We start from the raw sequence: 21,151 nt of genomic DNA on the forward strand, positions 1-21,151 counted from the left end.
TCCTCACCATTCACAACAGGTCCCTCGGGTCCCTAGGGCTTCCTAAGTTTGTCCAGCCTAGCCGATGCCCACGGCTCCTTCACACCCCATGTAACATGTCACCCTTCCAGGACACAGTCCTCTTGAGCAGTCAGGAGCTCTCACTCCACAGCCCTAATTATAGCAAGGGCCCAGCTTCCACGTAATTATCTAGTTCTCCCCAACATCATTAGGCAGTGAGCCTCGCCAAAGCACACAGATTTGTCTCCCTTGTGGTTTCCACTCTTAGTCCCTGGCATGCATTTGTCACCCGGTGCATTTGTGCGCGTGTGTGTGGGATAGTTTATGAGGAACCCAGGCCTTCCGCATTCAGTGGTGAAGGAGCTAGGTGCCGAACATGAATGAATCTAAAGAAACCTCAGCCCGTGTAGATTCAGTTCTCCCCCTTTTAGACACTGGGAGACTTTGGGGACTCTATCCTCCAAAAGGTGTCCCTGCCTGCCTAATTTCATATGCTGCTTGCAAGGGGTTTCTGTGGTCAAGACTGAACCCAGAGGAAAGCTCTGAGGGAGGGGCGGAGTCTCTGCGGGCAGTGGAAAGGGCTGGCAGGGGTGGTTGGGGACAGAGGAGAGCTGTGGCTAAGGCAGTTGGTGCAGAATCATCCACTAGGCCCAGAAGGTTCCCGTGGGAGATCAAGAGACGTGTTAATCCTGCGTGCTGCAGAGTGCAGCAGAGGGGAATGGTTGGGTTTGTGGGCGCTGGGGCCAGCCTGCTCAAACCCCGAGTTTGTCATTTCCCCACGTGAGTGGAGCAGGGTAAATATTTTACATCTCTGGCCTCAGTTTCCTCTAGTAATGGCACTTTCACTGGAAGAAGCTGATGTCCGTAAAGCATATAGCAAGCTCCCGGAGTACTGTGCATTATCCTCAGACACGGAGCAGGGCCTGGACAGCAGCATGAAGCCTGTCTCAACAGAAAGCCCCCTGCTTCAGGAAGCCCTCATAGGCGGCCACACTCACCCAGGACAGACTCCTAGTTAACTGCCCGAAGGACAGACTCCTGTTAACCCTCAGCACTGCCAGAAGGCACTTCGTATTACTGTGGGGTTACTCTCATCTCTCTAACACCCCCCTCACCCCCAGACTTTAGCTTCAGTGGGCAGGGACTATGCCCTCTGCTATAGCTCTGCCTGGAAGAAAACAGGTGCTCAGTAAATAGGTGTTAGATATAATTAGGGGCGGAAGGTGTTGGGAAGATTTCAAGCTCTGGGCCGTCACTAAACCACCAGGTCCTAAAACCAGCAGCTTAGGCCCCTTAGTGTCCACCCTGATTGACTATCTGACTTCTCATTCTTTCCTCTCTTCCAGTTCCTGGCATTTGATACCCAGTTGCTAATGGGTAACCGTCGCCACTCACTGAGTCCCGAGGAGTATATTTTTGGAGCCCTCAACATTTATTTAGACATTATCTATATCTTCACCTTCTTCCTGCAGCTTTTCGGCACCAGCAGGGAATGAGGAGACCTCCCCATCCCTACGTTCCTCCAGAGAACGTCCCTTCCCTGTCCTGTGACCCCTCTGTGCTCCTGCAAGTCCAGACATAAACGTGCTGCAGCCAGCTCGTGAGCGGTCGCTCTCTCCTGCAGCCAGCCCTCTGTAGCTTGTACATACGCCATCCTTGGGGCCCGACAGACCTGAGGCCACACCAACCCCGCGGTGCCCCTGACACCCAATTACATCCTCCAAGTGGGACAGTCATGGCTGAGAGCACCTCTGGATTTGCAGACCCAGGGAATGAGTGGGAGGAAGCCCCCTCAGAGGTGGGAAGGAGACCCCAGAAACCTGGCTGCAACTGTGACCCCACCAAACCTGTTCTAGGATTTTACTTCTTCTCTCAGGTTGTAAGGGCAAAGACTGAGGGGACAGACTGGAACATAAGGACCGGGCACCGGGTGTGGGGGTGAAGCTGTCCCAGGCTGCCCCTCTCTCGGCTGTTAGGACCAGTGGCTTGTTCTAGAGACCTGGACAATTATAAAAGGAGTAGGGATGCTTCCATTGCTTTCCTCAGTTTGCCCTCCCGGTCATAGGACGGATAGGGGAATGTGCCTAACTGTGGGCCTGGCCTAAGCTCCCAGGCAGCCAGCTGCGAGGACTGAACGGGCAGTCGGTCAAACTGCAGTCACTGGGCAGGCATGTGTGAATGCAGTGAATGTTAACCCCATCTTTGTTTCCACAGGCCTGAGGGGGAAGTGAGGTGAAAGTAGTTCTAACTGCTGAGCCAGCCCTTACCAGGGGCTGTCTTTCTGTCCCTTCCACATCTATTTCCTAAGCCTTCCCCTGGCTTCTGCTATGTCCTGCCTTATGCCCCTCCTGTCAGGCCTCCTGAGGCCCTAGGAGTGGAGGCCTCCATGTCCCTTCCCCCAGCTTCCCTGGCCATTCAGCCCAGAGTCCCTGGGCCCTTGCCCCCTTATCTTCATATCTCTGTAATTTGGAAGCTGCCCAGCTCACGGTCACAGCCAGGGCCAATCCCTTAAGCCTATCCCATGTGATGAGGCCAGAACTCCTTATCGGCCTCTAGGCGGCTGGGATCTCAGGCAGAGTGTGCGTCAGCCACCCTGTCCTGGCTGAGTGCCCGCTGGAGAGGGGACCAGGGGCCACACCTGGGGCAGCATGCAGCCCACATGTGCACATGGCCAGCTCCAGGCCAGTGGAAAGTTACTGGGTGGAGGCTAGGAGGCTCTGTGGATGTAGGGGGCTCTGTTTGCCCCCTAGGAAAGGGGACTAGGTAGCCTATCCATTCCTGTCCCTGCCCCTGCCCACCTTTGGGAAACATTACAGAAGCCTTTGAAATTTTGTTCTTCCTTGACTCTTTGAGAAAGGAAGGAACCAAGAATGGGGTGGGGGTGGGGCAGTTGGCATGAGTGCCCACTGCTGCAGTCCGGAAAGGGGCCCTACAATGGTGATCCGCACATCCCCACTGCAGAGGCAAAGCCAGGGGGTTGGTGATAAATCCATCGTCATCTAGTAATCCTGGGGTCAGTCACAGCTGCTCCATTCAGACGGGCTGGACTGAGACTTGTGTATACTATAGACATGGGTGGTCAAGGCCTGGCATCTCGGGGGGGGGGGTGTTGTGTCCCCCCCCCATCTCCCATCCTTGACTCTGAGATGCCAAAATGAGGTTCTCACTCCCTGGAAGTCAGCTGGGAGGCAGAATTCCTGGCTTCTGATTGGGCCTCACTGCCCACAGACTTGTGTTTTCTCTGTGGCTCTGTTTCCCTATCTATAAGTCCCCAACCAGTGCCAATGAGGGGCAGGGAGAGGCACCAAGACACTTCCACTGACTTCATCTAGTTGCTCACCTTGAGGGCCTCTCCTTATCTCTTGGTTCAGTTCTAGAAAGGTTCAAAGTCCCTCCCCCACTGACCTGCCAACCTCACACTGGCCAGTTTCCCAGAATCCACTTGTCCAAGCCCTCTTCTTCTGGGATAATCTATGCAGAGACTTTGAGGACTGAGAAAGTTTTCCAAAGCTAAGTTCCAAAAGCCTGGGGGAGGGGCAAGCCCTCAGCCATAAATAATGTGACCCGGGTACGAGTCACAGCGATCTCAAAGATGGCTCGGCCGTGGAGGTGGAGAGGCCTGCCAGCAGGCTTAGCTTCAGTCTGCTAACTGAACTGGCAGCAAGGCCAGAGAAAGCTTTGGTGTCGACCCCTGACAGAGCAGTGAAGGGTCCCAGGAACACCTGGGTGGGTCTTGGCAGGAGGAAGGGCAGGAACAAGAATGCAGGATTATGAGGAATGCGGGATTATGAGAAACCGAAGCTGGGCAGGTGCGGCAAACTGTGAAGGAGGAAGGACTCCCGCTGGCCCCTCACATTTTTAGTTCGGGTGGGGCCGGACCTGTGACGGGGTGGGTTGGATTTCATAAAGTTAGAGGGAGCCAGGAATCCATCTGCGATGAGAGGCACAGAGAGGCAGCGTGACCGATCAGGAGGTCCGGGAAGGATAGTCACGTGAAGTCCCTCACTCCCCCACACCAATTCCTGGGTTCGTGTACAGCAGCTCTTTCGATATAGCCCGAGGAAGCCACGAGATTAAGAATCTTGGTTCTTTCATTCCATACCCTTTCTCCTGTAGGAGTCAGGATCCCTCAAGCGCCCTAATTCCAAAAGGCGGGGTGGGAATGGGGTGCGGGGGGGGGGAGCTTGGGGGGGTTGGGGGGAGAGAATCAAGTTGGAAATTTTACACAAGGACCTTGCTGCCCCCTTCTGGCTGTTAGGGGAAAAGCAGAGTCCGGCTTGGCAGGGAGGGAATTGGTCCCTGGGGACAGTGGCTAGGGACAGGACTCGGACCCCTGCCTTAAGCTTTTCCCGACACATCTGCCCACACACCCAGACGCTGCTGCCCTTTTGGCCTCAGCTTCCACGAGCTCCCCCGGGCCCCTCCCATGTGCCCTTCTGTGACTTCACCTGCTCGGGACCTGTAACTGATTGGAAATAATAAAAGCATTTACTAAGACACCTGAACTGTTTGCTTGTGGTCTCAGCTGGCTTTGTAGCTTGCGTGGCGTCACTCAGCAGCGGGATGTGCAGAAGCTCCCTTCATTCCCGTCTATATTTTCATGCGGAAAGGAGAGGAATCCTTCTGCTCAGTACACCCTTTCCCAGAAGCCTTCTGCAGATCGACCCAACTTGCCTGGTCCGGGGAAGCCTGCCCTTTTCCGCGCCTTCTGGCTGAGTCAGCTTCCTTTTTTGAGCAAAAGTATTTCCTTAAAATGGAGTATTCTAGCCGGGCGGTGGTCGCGCACACCTTTAATCCCAGCACTCAGGAGGCAGAAGCAGGTGTCTCTCTGTGAGTTCAAGGCCAGCCTGGTCTACGAGAGCTAGTTCCAGGACAGCTAAGGACAGAGAAACCCTGTCTCAAAAAAAAAAAAAAACCCAAATAAATAAATAAATATGAGTATCCAGACATCCCCCAAAGCAGTAGTTTTGAACTTATAAAACTCGAGCTGCCGGTGTGTGTGTGTGTGTGTGTGTGTGTGTGTGTGTGTGTGTGCTGTTTTGTGCACCCCAGAGCCACACAGCTTACACTCCTCCTCTCCTTCTTTCCTTCCTTTTTCTTCTTCCTTCCTTCTTTCCTTCCTATTTGTTTGTTTGTTTGTTTGTTTTCTGTTTGGTACAAAGTCTGAACATGTAGCCTGGCCTCCAACTCACAGCCTTGCTTCCTTGAGCAGGGATTGCATGTACCACCCTGCCTGGCCTGCATGTATTCATTCACCGAATCCCAGGAAGAACCAGTGCTGAGATAGAGTACAGGGGACCAGGGGACCTCTGACTCAGGCCTCTGACAGAGCAGGAACGGGTGGGGAGGAAGAGCACACTGGACTGTCTGTCATGCTCCTCCGCCGCCTCCCCATCTCATGCCCACACTGTCTTCATCAGTTTACTGATGCTGCTCTAACAAGTGATCGTGGACTGGGTAGCTTAGAACAACAGAATACTTTTTACGGAGGCCTGAAGCATGCTTGTGTCCTTGGGAGGTAATGATGCTGCTACTTTTCTTCAGCGTCCAGCTTCATCACGTGGGCTCTCCCCTGCCTCTCTTCCTCCTTCCTTTAATGGGCATAGGGAGTTTAGGAGCTGGACATAGATAGCCGAGTGGGCCACTGTCCAGGCCACTCTAGAGGCAGCTGCTAACTCCACACAGCCCCCTCCCCATGGCAGAGAGAACTTTCATTCCCATTGCCCATTCCTCAGCCTGACCCAGCTCACATATACCATCCATCTCTACTCAAGTGTGTCTACTCCCAAAAAAGCTGTTTGCTGACTCCTGGACTGTCCTCCTACACTGCACAGGCAGATCAGACACTTCCTTCCCAGCTCACCATCCCAGCCCTCTCCACTCTCTTTTCTGGGAAAAACTCCTCCGAAAGAAGCCAGCCCTTGCTTTCTCTTACTAAGATACCTCTAGTGCCTTCTGTTTACTTCCTTTTATCTCTATTCTATAAATAGCCCAAGTGCCCTGGGCTACCATGCTGGAGAGACCATGGCAGATACTCTACCAAGAACGGCAGTTCAGCCTTCCTGCCATGCCCACCAAGATGGCAGCTATGTAAGGAAGAAGTCAACTTTACGTGGCCACGCTAACTTCAGCTGCTCCTGGCCTCAGGCATTTGAGTCTTCAAGGCTGAGGTCCAAGATTTCATGGCACATGGACATATCCAACTTCCTAACCACAGACCCTGTGAGCACAGTTAATGGCATGGTTTGGGACCATTAAGTCTGAAGTCATTTTTTTTTTTTTACCAGGCAGCGGATCCCCAAAATCATGTGCTGAGTGGAACAGCATATGAGGGACACTAAAATGTGTCTTCCTGCTTCAGACAGAGCAATCTTTCTCAAACCAACCCGGAGCAGAGCTGATTTGATGTAATTCTAGGCCTCAGGCCTCAGGCCAATGCTATAATGGAATGAGATCTGGGGAGGTCTTGGGAGAGGATGAGTGTGTTTTGCTGGAGCTGGAGGGTAAACTGAGCACTTAAAACAATGGCTCCAAATTCTTTGCTCAATGGAATGTGCTGGAAGTGATACATGTGAGTCTCGAGAGTTCTCTGGCCCATGGATTTTAGCAGAAGTTCTAAGCAAACTCTGACTGTCCCTCCTTGATTCATAAGCTTTCCCTTGAGCAAGTCACCATGGCACTGGTGTTATGGGTCAGCAACAATAAGGCTGACATCTCCGAGTTCTAGGGCCATGCATGTGCGGACAAGCCCTCAGGCAGAAGTACCTAATGGCCCCAGGGATGTTAAAGGGTCCCCCTCCCTCCCCGCATGACCCATGTGCCTGTGTGGTTGCATCATCCACGTATGACTCAGCTAAGCCCTTGCATGCATGCGTGGTTGCATCATCCACATATGACTCAGTTAAGCCCTTGCGTGCATGCGTGAGCCCCATCATCTGCATATGACGTAGTCATGTCAACCCCCTGTGCACCTGCATTAAAAGCTGGACGCGCCATCTCCTTCCCTCTCTCTCTCTCTCTCTCTCTCTCTCTCTCTCTCTGCACACTGACTTCCTAGGCCTGTACACTCCTAAGCAGATTTGTTGCATGTTCCGCGTTTCCTTCTCACTCACGCCAGGTAATTTCACTGGTGCCGTGAGACTTGGGAGGCTCTCCCACCTCGAGCCCTTCTCCTAGGGTCGTGATCTGAAACCAGGTATTTTTTCCACAACAACCACGTGTCCCATCTGCCTGAGCGTGATCTCTATGCACACCACCGTCTTCAATTGGTGAGTTTCCCCATTCTGGTCAGCTTAACTGTCCCTCTGAACTGGAGGAACTGACCGTTGAGCTCCCAGAAATCTTCTGGTGTTCCTAGAAATGGGGGGACAGCCCCCACCCACGGCCTTCATGGCTATGGTTGAGCCCTTCGCTGACATTCATCTCTGGATTGCTTCCCTTAGCTGAAATTGTGTTTGGACGACCTGGGGTTTGTCCTCCCACAACTGGAGGCCCAGGGTCCTCAGATTTTTCTTTCTCTTTTTTCTTTTTCTTTTCTTTTCCTTTGGACCACTATGAGAGACCGCTCAGTCTTTGGTCTCTCTGGCTTCCCAGTCGCCCGGGCTGGAGCCAGTCAGGCTTTAACACCCACCTGTAGATAGAGGAGGCTCATCTATGATCACACCCTACCTATAAAGGGGAGATGTCCCCCTATAAGCCTTGTGGTGTCAGTTTTCACGGTTTCAGCTATGGGTAGCAAGCCATCCAAGACTATCAATCCAGCCTCCCCCCGGGATGCCTTTTAGAGACCCTGAAACCCCAGGCCTTAATGCCCTATTTACAGATTCCCACACTTGTCCATCTTTGCCTTGTTACAATTTAGATAACCATTTAAAGTGGTCACCTAACGGCACCTTTGATCCCGATATTCTACAGGAGCTTTCTAACTACTGTCAGCACACAGGCAGATGAAAGGAGTTTCCTTCTATCCAAGCCTTTTACTATCTAAGCTCTAAGTCCCAGTCTTATAATCTTTCATGATGTCTATATGATCCTATCTAATAACCTACTTCCTGAAGAGCACAAGCAAGTTTGGGAACAGGTCACAGACTACATGCAGGTGAGGTTCACCAAACACATACAACACACCCCCTGGGGGCAGGGGTGGTCCCTAAGCAAGAACCACACTGTGATTATAACACCCCAGGTGGAGTTTTAGCTAGGGATGGGTTTTTGACTTGCCTTCTGGCAGGTCTCTGTAAGGCTGCCCTCAAGCCAGTAAACTATAATAAGCTCTCAGAGGTCATTCAAGATATGAAGGAAAATCCTTCTGCATTTTTTGAGCGCCTCACTAAAGCCCTGTTACAATATACTAACTTAGATCCAGAAACCACGGAAGGCAGACAGCTACTCATGACTCATTTTTTTTTTCTCAGTGCTACCCTGACATTAAGGCTAAACTTAGATGTTTGGAGAAAGTCCCCTTGACCCCACAGGCAGAAGTCTTAGAGCTGGCTTTTAAGGTTACCATGTGAGGAATGACAAGTCCACAATCACTGTCATGTGCTAGCCATGGTCCTCTGACCGGCTGAGGCTACAGAACGCCTGATCCGTGCTGTCCATGGCTTGAGAACAGCCAGACCTGTATTTCAAATGTGGTAGAGCTGGTCGCTGGGCCTGATCATGCCCTAATCCTCATCTTGGTCCCATGAGATCTTGTCCAAGATGCCATAGGGAAGGACATTGGGCAGTTGATTTGGTGATGTGGGAGTCCCCTCTTTGTGTTGCTTGTATTGGTTAATGAGTAAAAAAACTGCCTTGGCCTGATAGGATAAAACTTAGGTAGGCAGAGAAGACAGAACTGAATTCTGGGAGGAAGAAAGCAGAGTCAGAGAGATGCCATGGATCCAGCAGAGACAGACACTGGGAATTTTACCCGGTAAGCCACTGCCATGTGGTGATATACAGATTAATCGAAATGGGTTAAACTAAGATGCAAGATTAGCCAATAAGAAGTTAGAGCTAGCCGGGTGGTGGTGGCGGCACACACCTTCAATCCCAGCACTTGGGAGGCAGAGGCAGGTGGATCTCTGTGAGTTCGAGGCCAGCCTGGTCTACAAGAGCTAGCTCCAGGACAGGCTCCAAAATTACAGAAAAACCCTATCTTGAAAAACCAAAGAAGAAGAAGAAGAAGAAGAAGAAGAAGAAGGAGGAGGAGGAGGAGGAGGAGAAGAAGAAGAAGAAGAAGAAGAAGGAGGAGGAGGAGGAGGAGGAGGAGAAGAAGAAGAAGGAGGAGGAGGAGGAGGAGGAGGAGGAGGAGAAGAAGAAGAAGAAGAAGAAGAAGAAGAAGAAGACGAGCTAATGGGCCAAACAATGTTTTAGCTAATATAGTTTCTGTGTGATTATTTCTGGGCTAAGCTAGCCGGGCGGCTGGGATGAACAAGCAGCCCCTCTCCATGCAACATCGTGGCATGGAGACATCAAATCTAGACATTCCCAAGTTGACCTTCTAGGTCTGGCCATGGACGAGTGAGGCTGCCCGGGCTCCTTTGACCCAAACACAACTGTCATCTGTAACTGGGAGCCAAAGGTAAACATTACAGTATCAGAACAGCCCATTTCCTTTCTCTTGGACACGAGAGCCACATACTCGGTACTGAGAGAATTCTGGGGGCCTACCTCTCCTTCTAGTTTCCCTATTGTCAGGGTAGGGGGACAGCCTTATCTGCCTCAGCAGACCCCACCACTTAACTGTGTTTTTAGGGGTGTTTATCTCGTTCATTCATTTTTAGTCATGCCGACCTGCCCAGTACCTCTTATGGGAAGAGATGCTTTATCAAAAGTAGGAGCTTCCATTTCATTTGCTCCTTCCATTCACCTTACCTCAGACTCGCCAACAGCTCCCCTCCTCCTCCTCTAGCCTCCCAACCTCCCAGCTCCAATGTGTCTTTTCCTCTACCAGTCTCTCAGGTGGCTCCCTTCCAGGAACTGACTGGCAGCTTCATTTTACTCATATGCCCACAGTCAGATGAGCTAAATATCTCCTGGTTTTGGTGGACATGTCCACCACTAACAGGAGGGCCCAGACAGTTTCCAATGTTCTTCTCTGAGAAATTATCCCCCGGTTTGGAATCCTAACTTCTCTTCAGTTGGATAGCGGCCCAGAGTTTACCTCCCATATCTCTCAAACTTTATCTAAGGTTCTTAATATTCCCTGACATTTTCATATCCTATACCACCCTCAGTCTTCCAGGAACGTAGAATGAACTAACTGTTCCTTAAAAAATGTTCTTGTTAAGATGTCACAGGAGCTTCACCTTGACTGGGTAAAACTTTTGCCTCTGGCCCTTCTTAGGCTTAGGGCTCTGCCCAAAAAGCCCCTGCACCATGCCCTTTGAACTCATATATGGGCAGCCGGTTTTAACCCCTGGCCTCTCACCCAAAACCTCTCCCCTTCCTGATCACCTGCTTACTCCACTGTTATCCCTTCTACACTCCCTATTGTGGGATTTTACTGACTACTCATTACCTCAACCATGTGCCAATTCATGCCCACCGCCGATTAAAATAGGGGATCAGGTACTATTTTCTCCCCCAGACCAACGCCCCTCACCCCTTTCCCCTAAATGGCAGGGCTCCTTTAAAGTAATTCTTGTAACTTCCACAGCTGCCAAGCTCGAGGGACTCTCTCATTGGATCCACCTGTCCCACCTTAAACCTTTTACTCTTCCAGCTCAAGATAACCCCTCGTATACAGTAACTCAAACAGGGCCCTGTTCCCTTAAGTTCCAGAGGACACCAAGATCAGCCACCTTTTCTCCAGTTCCAGAAAAATAAAGTTTCATCACCATACTCAACTCTCCTGTGCCAAAATCTCTGTATAAGCTGTTATTACAGGGACCATCATTAAACATAGAGCCAGAGGTACAAGGACTGTCAAAATCCCAGGCGGTAAGAAACACTAATGGGTTTGGGGACATCCACAGCCCCAGACTCCAAAAACTCACAAAACAGACTTTAACATAACAGGTTTATCACTGACTGCAGCAGTGTCTCCTGATGTTAAGGTAATACCATGATGCTAAAGAGAACAAGTGTCTTAAGATCTGCTTCAGGTAAAACATTGAGGGGTCTAATAATTCCCCTTTCCAATAATTCCCTCTTCTCTTCCTTCCTTCCCCCTACTGTCTTCCATTCCAATACTATGTCATCATAATCATAAGCTTTTAATATGTCTTAAATTTATTTCTTTTCAAACATTTTTTCATAAGCTCCAGGGAGCCAATTGGACCTATCTAAACAGACCAGACTCGCCCAGAATAAGTAACATTTAATTCTTCCCTTATCATTCCTGGTGTCAGGAACACCTGGGAAATTCTCTCCTCTACCTGCCCCCTCCCAAAAAAAAAAAACCTTTCTATCTTCCATCTTGGGACTCTCTTCTCTTAATCACCAGGATCTAAAATTTTTTCCAGACATAATTTTCTGCCTTTCCAGCATCTTACAAGGTCCAAGCTGCCACCCAGCCAGTTCCACAGAGCCCGGAAAAAACACAAAATTAATCAGCCACCCCAGGACATGGTCAAGCATCTCAACTCTCTGACGCCCACAAAATCAGCAGGAAGCAGTCATGAGAGATCTTATGACACCCCATTCCCATCCATTAAAGACCCCAAGCTCCCAAATTTTTATAATACACAAAAGGGTGGAATGTAGTGATTCAGTCACAATAAGGCTGACACGTCTGGGTTCTAGGGCCACGCATGTGCGGACAAGCCCTCAGGCAGAAGTGCCTAATGGCCCTGGGGATCTTAAAGGGGCCCCACATGACCCACAATGCATGCATGGTTGCATCATCCAAGTGTTACTCAGCTAAGGTCTTGTGTGTGTGAGCTCCATCATCTGCATATGACGTAGTCAGGTCAACCCCCTATGTGCATGCGTGGTTGCATCATCCACGTATGACTCAGCTAAGCCCTTGTGTGCATGCGTGAGCTCCGTCATCTGCATATGACGAAGTCAGTCAATCCCCTGTGCGCATGAGCTAGGCAGCTTTTAAAAGCTGGATGCGCCATCTTCCTCTCTCTCTCTCTCTCTCTCTCTCTCTCTCTTTCTCTCTCTCTCTCTCTCTCTACACTGACTTCCCCAGTTCTGTACATGTCCCTCTCACTTGCGCCAGGTAATTTCAGCTGGGATAGAAGGTGTTGCTTCAGTTGTCTGTGAGTTACATATTTGCCCCTAGTAGCCAGGAAGTACATGGCTGTGCAGGCCTGAAACACCAGAACTGAGGGTGGAGACAGGTAGACGCTGGGAGCTCACTGCCTGGCGAGACTAGCAGAAATGGTAAACTTCCAGTTCAGTGAGAGATCTTGTCTCAAGGTAATACAGTAGAAAGATAAAGAGCAGCGGTTCTCAATCTGCATGTGTGCACACACGGATGGCTAGCTGCCTGATGTAGTTGGAGCACATGAGAAGAGATAACCTAGACCTACAGAAAAGACGATTATGGAGGACCTGCCCTGCCTGCCAAGGAAGGGAGCTCAGTTCTGCAGGCAGGAGGCACATTAAAGAGGGTAAGTAGAGGTGTAATGAAGTTGGATCGGTGCTTGAGAAACAACTCTGAAAGACAGCTTATTCTCTGGCTAGAAACCACATTTCTAGATGTTTATCCTAAATAAATAATTCCTAAGGAGGAATGGGGTTGTTTGCAGGAATAGCATTCATAGGAGTAAAAGTTGGGCAAATAAATATTAAATAATAAAGGGCTGTTCAACAGATTGTGCTGTGCATTCTAGTAAATATTTATCAGCCACAAAAAGTGACGAAACGGGTAAACATTTACACGACGCTTTACAGTTTGAGTAGGAAATGCCCCCACGGGCTCCTGTGTTGGTGCTAAAGTCTGGGGTGCGCAGCAGGCTTTGAGGTCAGGTCTAGAAGCAGGAAGTAGGTATTTGGGGGTACGTTGCTTGAATGTAACAGGAATGGCCTCTTGTACAAGTTCTAACTTCTCACGTCTTTTCCATCTGCGTCCCTGTCTGCAAGAAAAGGCTTAGAATGCTGTGACCAGGTTTGCTGGGTGATCCTGGGAGCTCAAAAGTCCAGAACGTGGACAAGGATGTAGAAGGAAAAGACTATGCACCTGAGAAATTGCAACTTGCTTAGGAATTAGACTAGAGACCATTCCTGTTACATTCTGGCAATGAGTTTGTCTACATTTTATCCATTCTCTGAGATTTTGAAACAGGCTGAATTAAAATGTCTAATTAATATGGAGGAGGAAATTTCAAGGCAACCCAACACTCAGGGTGAGATATGGATATTACTAGCTGCTTTTAGATGCATTTACAGTGGTGAGAATTATGAGCAAATAGGAGGGGGGAAAGGTTTTTTGCAGTATTTCCTGAAACAAAGCACATATAGGGGCTTGAGAGAAGGCCCAATTGTTAAGAGAATTTGCTGCTCTTGCAGAGGATCCGGGTTCAGTTCCCAGCACCTGCACAATTGACTCACCGCCACCTGTGACTCCAGTTCCAGGGGATCTGACACCCTCTTCTGATTTACACAGGCTTTCACATGTACATAGTACACACACATGTATACAAGTGCACACACACACACACAGGCACTCACACATACACAGTGCACATGCATATACCCGGGCACTCACACATACACAGTGCACATGCATATACCCGGGCACTCACACATACACAGTGCACACACATATACCTGAGCACTCACACATACACAGTGCACACACATACACCCGGGCACTCACACATACACAGTGCACACACATACACCCGAGCACTCACACATACACAGTGCACACACATACACCCGGGCACTCACACATACACAATGCACATGCATATACCCGGGCACTCACACATACACAGTGCACACACACACACCCGGGCACTCACACATACACAATGCACATGCATATACCCGGGCACTCACACATACACAGTGCACACACACACACCCAGGCACTCACACATACACAGTGCACATGCATATACCCGGGCACTCACACATACACAGTGCACACACATACACCCGGGCACTCACACATACACAATGCACATGCATATACCCAGGCACTCACACATACACAGTACACACATATACACCCGAGCACTCACACATACACAGTGCACACGCATTTACCCGAGCACTCACACATACACAGTGCACACAATACACCCGGGCACTCACACATACAGTGCACACGCATACACCCAGGAACTCACACATACACAGTGCGCGCGCATTCACCCAGGCACTCGCACATACACAGTGCATATGCATACACCCAGGCACTCACACATACACAGTGCACACGCATACACCCGGGCACTCACACATACACAGTGCACACGCATACACCCGGGCACTCACACATACACAGTGCACACGCATACACCCAGGTACTCACACATACACAGTGCACACGCATACACCCGGGCACTCACACATACACAGTGCACACAATACACCCGGGCACTCACACATACACAGTGCACACGCATACACCCAGGTACTCACACATACACAGTGCACACACATACACCCGGGCACTCACACATACACAGTGCACACGCATACACCCGGGCACTCACACATACACAGTGCACATGCATATACCCGGGCACTCACACATACACAGTGCACACGCATACACCCAGGCACTCACACATACACAGTGCACACGCATACACCCAGGTACTCACACATACACAGTGCACACAATACACCCAGGCACTCACACATAAAATAATAAATGAATAAATCTTTTTTAAAAAAGAAGTGTGGGGCATAGCCTTTACTCTCGCTGCCATGTCATGTGACCACCCCTTCACATCAGTGTACTCTGAGAAGGTGAGTCACCTGTCAGAAATCACTTTGCCAACTGTGTGTTTCATGCTCCCATTTCACACATATTGTAAACTTTGTTCACACCAATTTGTGCAAAAACAACAGCCCCATGCCATGAATGAACTGGCAGGTTGTGAAGACCAGCACTAAGCTTTAGGGCAGTACTGGCAGAGCTATGGTTCACATTCCTAGAGGCTGAGGTGCTGGGGCCCACTATTCTGGCCAGGGTACCTTAATAAAAAAGGTCACATGTTTGCACTAACCAAAACCTAGCTTCATTGACACTGCAGAGTGAACACAACCCCAGAATGATATGCCCTCTCTGCCTTGGCTGCCTCAACCTCCCTAGCTTCCAGTGATGGCTAAAGTTTGTCATGTTGAGAAAGTTCCTGAACTGTCTTCTATGTTTGGAGAAAAGCTTGAAAGTTACAAGAAGACCAAGGAGGCTGAGTTGCTGCTTAAGAAACACAAAGCCTGGGATGACATCATCAAGGTCCATGTTTCTCTGCGAATGAGAGCTGGCAAGAGTAGAGGAAAAACTGATGTCATGGCCAGTGCAGGCGACCTTGCATCATCTACAGTGAAGGCAGTGGTAATCATCACAGTCTTCGGAAGCATCCCTGGTGTTACTCTGCTTAATGTGAGCAAACCGGACATTGTGAAACTTCCTGCTGGTGGGCATGTGTGGTGTCCTGCATTTGGACAGAGCTTTACAGAAGTTAGAGGAATTCCTAGCATTTGTATGGAGTGGCTCTCCTCAAGTGTTATGGGCACTTCTTCGTGTATATGATGACAAACACAGACCTGAGCAGAATCTTGAAAAGCCCAGAGATCCAAGGAGCCCTCTACGTACCACGTGAGAAGATTCACTGTAGAGTCCTGAAGAAGAATCCACTGAAAACCTGAGAATCACATTGAAGCTGGACCTGGGCACAAAGACTACAACAGGATGCCATTCTTCACCAGCTGGACCTGGGCACAAAGACTACAACAGGACACCATTCTTCACCAGCTGGACCTGGGCACAAAGACTACAACAGGACACCATTTTTCACCGGGTCAGAAATCGCAGACTGATGATGGAGGTGGAAGTGGCAGCAGCAGACAGAGCAGAGAAGGGGCCTTCAGCTGGAATCCTTCAGAGAGCAAAAAGGGAAAGGTATGGGCACATGTCAACAAGCAGAGAGGGAAAGTTACAGCCTCTGAGAAACTAGCAACTGAAAAGAAGCCAGAAAAGGAACATGTCACAGAAGAAAAAAAGCCTGCTGCATTAACTTTTAGAACCTGCTTCATTCCATGAAGAGCAAATGGAGACAGCCTATTTGATCAAAAACCTAATGAAAGAAAGAGAGGCATAAAGTTGGTACCAAAGAAATGTGTGATGGCTGAAGAGGTCGGGGCCATTAAAAAGAAATTAGGTATTTGCAATGGGAAAATAGGAAAGATACCTTGGCCTCATTACAGGAATTGGCCAGACTTCACCCACTGAAGCTCAAGGAGGGAATGGAGAAGAAGCTCTGTTGTTAGTTGTTTTTACTCTTATGCTCTTTGGGTTCTTTCACCTTTTTGAGTGGTTGCCACCTAGCTCCCAAATATGGAAACAGAATTTTCTGTCCTACCTGGTCCCATAGTAATTTAGTCCCAAAGAAATACATAGAAGCTTATATTAATTATTAACTGTCTGGCCTATAAGCTTAGGCTTATTATTAACTAGTTCTTACAACTTAAATTAGCCTATAATTCTCGTTGATGTTTAGCCATGTGGCTTGATACCTTTTCTCAGTGAGGCATTCTCATCTTGCTTTCTCTGTGTCTGGCTGGTAACTGTACCTCTGCCTTTCCTCTACCCAGAATTCTCCTAGTCTGGTCACCCTACCTATACTTCCTACCTGGCTACTGGCAAATCAGTATTTTATTAAACTACTATGAGTGACAAATCTTTACAATGTACAAGAGCATTATCCCACAGCATTTTCCCTTTTTTTCTCTTTCAAAACAAGAACTCAGAATCTAATCTCCTTTGTTTAGCTTTTTTCCTGATCATTATCTCTAAACAAAGACAAACATCCATAATTCATTTGAGGGGAATGTGGGTGTAGCTTTCTAGGCTAATTCCTACTGAATGGAGTGGGTAGTTGATGTGGGATTCTCCTCTGTATGCTGTGAATATGTCTTACTACCATTGGTTAATAAAGAAGCTGCCTTGGCCTATGGCAGTACAGAATATAGCCAGGCAGGAAATCTGAACAGAGATACATAGAAAGAGTAGGTGTAGTCAAGGAGATACCATGTAGCTGCTGGAGGAGAAGGATGCCAGAACCATACCAGTAAGCCACAGCCTCATGGTGATACACAGATTAATAGAAATGGGTTCATTTAAGATGTAAGAGCGCCGGGGGTGGTGGCGCACGCCTTTAATCCCAGCACTCGGGAGGCAGAGGCAGGCGGATCTCTGTGAGTTCGAGACCAGCCTGGTCTACAGAGCTAGTTCCAGGACAGGCTCCAAAGCCACAGAGAAACCCTGTCTCAAAAAAAAACAAAACAAAACAAAACAAAAAAAAAAGATGTAAGAGCTAGCTAGGAACTAGCCGGGCAGTGGTGGCACATGCCTATAATCCTAGCACTTGGGAGGCAGAGGCAGGTGGATCTCTGTGAGTTCAAGTCCAGCCTGGTCTACAAGAACTAGTTCCAGGATAGGCTCAAAAGCTACAGAGAAACCCTGTCTCAAAAAACAAAATCAAAAGAAAGAAAGAAAGAAAGAAAGAGGAATACACTTAAGCTATTGGCCAAACAGTGTTGTAATTAATATAGTTTCTGTGTGACTATTTGGGTCAGGGCAGCCAGGAAAAGAAAAAGCAATCTCTGTTTACAAAATGGCACCAATGAGGGTCAACTACATCCACACAAAATCTGAGAGAGCTTGGGAAGAAATTCTAGACACAAAAGAACAGAGTTAAGCACAGCTTCTTGGTAGTCACATTTTTTCAGATAGACTGTTTGCTGGCAGCAAAGAGAGATGAAGTCCCTTTAAGAGAAGGCATTCTGACTCAGAATTAGCAGCAAAAACCTCATGGCTTCTTTAAGAGATGGCTTCCTGATTTATGCAGGCAGCATGAACTCTCTGGCTCTTTTGGGAGATCCTGAATTTAAATGGGGTTTGTGAGCAGCATGCTATTAGTTGCTTGACAGTGACATAGACCCACTGCATTCCCAGAACTGGGGCAGTGAGTATAGCTAGCAGAGGTGGTGAACATATCTCTGCCATGTTGGATGGGGTGGAGCCAACAGGCATGGCCATGGAGTTGGTCCTAGCCATGCCCACTTAGCATTAAATAAAACCAGTGCTCCTGGTCAGAAAATGATTGCAGATATGCAGTAAAAACAGATTCAGACAAAATAAACCTCTGAATGGGTCACAATGTGTTTTTAAAAATGTACATAGGCTTGGGAGAGAAATAATATAAAATGTACAAACAGTCATAGATTAAAGGAGTAAACAAAAATAAGCCACATAAAGATGGAATATACACAGAGAGTCTGGTTTATGTATATTATTGTGTTTTCTTTTAATTTTTTTGACTGCAGAGAGACATTGATTCAGGGGGCTGCTAAGTTAAATCAACATAAAGGTATCTTGACTTCAAAATTTGGGTTTAAGGATATGTTGCTTTGGAAAAGAGGTTCTGCTTTTGTTTCCACAAAGGTTAAAAACCTGTGAATTCCTTCCAGGCTAATGTGGTTTGATTAAACAAGACCCCCCCCCAAAAGCTGTTCATGAACCCTAAAAATACTTTAACCAACAAACAGCAGGAAACTGTTTGGAGAAAACTATGCCCAAATCCCCAAAATGATTGTTTATAAATGTTTGTTTTCATTTAAAAGGGGATATGATATAGAGATGACTACTTTGCATTGGTATGGATCTTGGTCTATTGATACAAATTTAAGGTCAATTTTTGTTACACTATATATATGTACTTCTGCTTTGTTTAAGGTATTGTGGTTGTGCAACTCATTTAAAAATGTAGTGTATAATTTTAAATTACAGATTAATAGATAGTCATAATAGTCAAACTTGTAGTCATGTTAGTTAGGTTTTCCAGATGTACAGAAATATATTTCAGATAGATAGGTATTCTTCAAACCTTTCAAAGACCTACAGAATATGGCATTTAAAATGTTTTAAAAACTTAGACTTTTCTTGACAGTGAGACATGTCTGCTTCTGGAAGCACCAGTTACTTCATAGAAGTTGATGGGCATTGAAGAAGCTCGTTATGGAATTTGACTTCAATGTGACAAGGCTAGCCATTTGGGCAAGAAACTGTTCTTGCCTGGGCTGCTTGATTGTATGCTGTGTATATTATACATGCAGGGCCCACAAAAAAAAATAACTGCTGAACTTGCTAAATGAAGGTGAGATAGTCCTTCAGGATTTCTGCTTCATGAAAGAGTCTGCTGGACATTCTGCAAGACACAGAAAAAAGTGACTGAAAAACTGCCAATATAGATGAAACAGTCTTTCAAATTTCCTGCTTCATGGAAAAGTCTGCCAGATACTATGGTCCCGTAGGCTGAAGATGGATGCCCCAATGTTACAGAAGAACTTTGGGTGACTGTCCAGGCAGCAGCTGTTTCTGTCATTTCTCACAATTTTTGGAAGTCATTTGCTTGCACTTCCTGCTTAATCAGTTAATATTATTTCCTTCTTGGGTCTCTGAGGGAGTTGAATACTAGATAGTTATAGTTTTCCTTGTTTACCTGATGCAGAATGCAAGTTGTGATAGAAAGTAAATTAGGTACAAAACTTTTGACTCACAAGATAGGATAGATATGGAGTATTTTCTCTGAATTTATCAATTGTTGATGTATTTATTGCCTGTATATATTGTATATAATTATTGTTCTTATTGTATATAGTTTTTTATAATAGTTATAGCCTTCTTTTTTATTTTAGACAAAAAGGAGGAAATATAGTGGTTTGTAATGGTATTTTATTTATGTTTTTTTGTTTTGTTTTGTTTTGTTTTGTTTTTGGTTTTTCGAGACAGGGTTTCTCTGTGGCTTTGGAGCCTGTCCTGGAACTAGCTCTTGTAGACCAGGCTGGTCTCGAACTCACAGAGATCCGCCTGCCTCTGCCTCCCGAGTGCTGGGATTAAAGGCGTGCGCCACCACCGCCCGGCTTTTATTTATGTTTTAATAAATAAAGCTTGCCTGAAGATCAGAGAGTAAAACAGCCACACTGGTCAGTTATACTGACCAAGCAGTGGTAACACACACCTTTAATCCCAGTAGCCACACCAGTTAGCCTTAGAGGCCAGGTGATGGTGGTGCACACTTTTAATCCCAGAACTAGAGAGGAATTTAAGATGGGAGGAGACAGCTCTCAGCTCAGTCTCTTCTGAGGATTCATGGAGGCATGATCACCATTTTGGTCTGCAGTAGAGATAAGAGCTAGTAGCTGGCTGCTTTGCTTTTCTGATCTTCATGTTGAAGCCCAATATCTGTCTCTAGGTTTTTATTTTTTATGCTAGACAAACAAATCACTCACAGAGTCTAATTGTATCTTATGAATGCCCAGCCTTAGCTTAGCTTGTTTCTAGCCAGCTTTTCTTAAATTATCCCATCTATCTTTTGTCTCTGGGCTTTTTCCTATTCTTACTTTCATTCTTCCTCCATGGCTGGCTGGTGGCTGGCCCCTGATGCCCTCCTCTTCTTGTTCTCTTGCTTTCCTCTTTTTCTCTTTTATTTGTTCTCGCCATCTGCCAGCCCCGCCTAGCCTTTCTGTCTCACTATTGGCCGTTCAGCTCTTTACTGGACTGTCAGGTGTTTTAGACAGGCAAAGAATCAGTTTCACATAGTTAAACAAATGTAACATAAAAGACTGCAACACATTTTTACATCATTAAAACAAATATTCCCCAGCATAAACAATGTAACACACTTTAAAATGATATTCTACAACAAAGCTCTGCTGAGAGGGTGGGTCCTAAGCTTCAATAGAACCCCAGGAAGTAGAAAATGCCAGAAACAGGTTGTCTCCTGGGGAGAAGAGACAAGAGGGCCAGCAGCCAGGAGGCTCAGGAGCAGGGAGAGCCAAGTCCTCTGGCACTTACATTATGTCACTGTGTGCCCTGGAAGACAGCCGTGGAACTACAGGTCCTAACGTTTGTCATGTGGTGTGTCTATCTTGTTTTGCCCGGATTCTTCCTTGCCATTCCCTATTCATCCTTTTTCAAATGGAAATATGTAATCATGTCACAGAATTTTGAAGGTACACATTTTCTTTT

At 47.5% G+C, this 21,151-nt stretch overlaps 1 protein-coding gene and 1 pseudogene across 2 annotated transcripts in view; both read left to right on the forward strand.

Annotated features, from left to right (window-relative positions):
* The window catches only part of Faim2 (Fas apoptotic inhibitory molecule 2), a 28,987-nt gene extending 26,929 nt beyond the window's left edge, over positions 1–2,058 (forward strand). For both annotated transcript variants that reach the window (XM_041642568.1, XM_041642567.1), the window contains exon 12: positions 1,347–2,058. In XM_041642568.1, the coding sequence (XP_041498502.1) occupies positions 1,347–1,496 (150 nt within the window). In that variant the 3' untranslated portion in view covers positions 1,497–2,058. The remainder of the gene's footprint in view (positions 1–1,346) is intronic.
* A 1,719-nt stretch (positions 2,059–3,777) lies between these two features.
* On the forward strand, positions 3,778–16,076 carry LOC121441412 (annotated as a pseudogene).
* The last annotated feature ends 5,075 nt before the right edge of the window (positions 16,077–21,151 follow it).

The sequence above is a fragment of the Microtus oregoni genome, unplaced genomic scaffold (genome assembly GCF_018167655.1).
Source record: "Microtus oregoni isolate MIOR12 unplaced genomic scaffold, Mior012 000077F_ref0000221, whole genome shotgun sequence".
NCBI lineage: Eukaryota > Metazoa > Chordata > Mammalia > Rodentia > Cricetidae > Microtus > Microtus oregoni.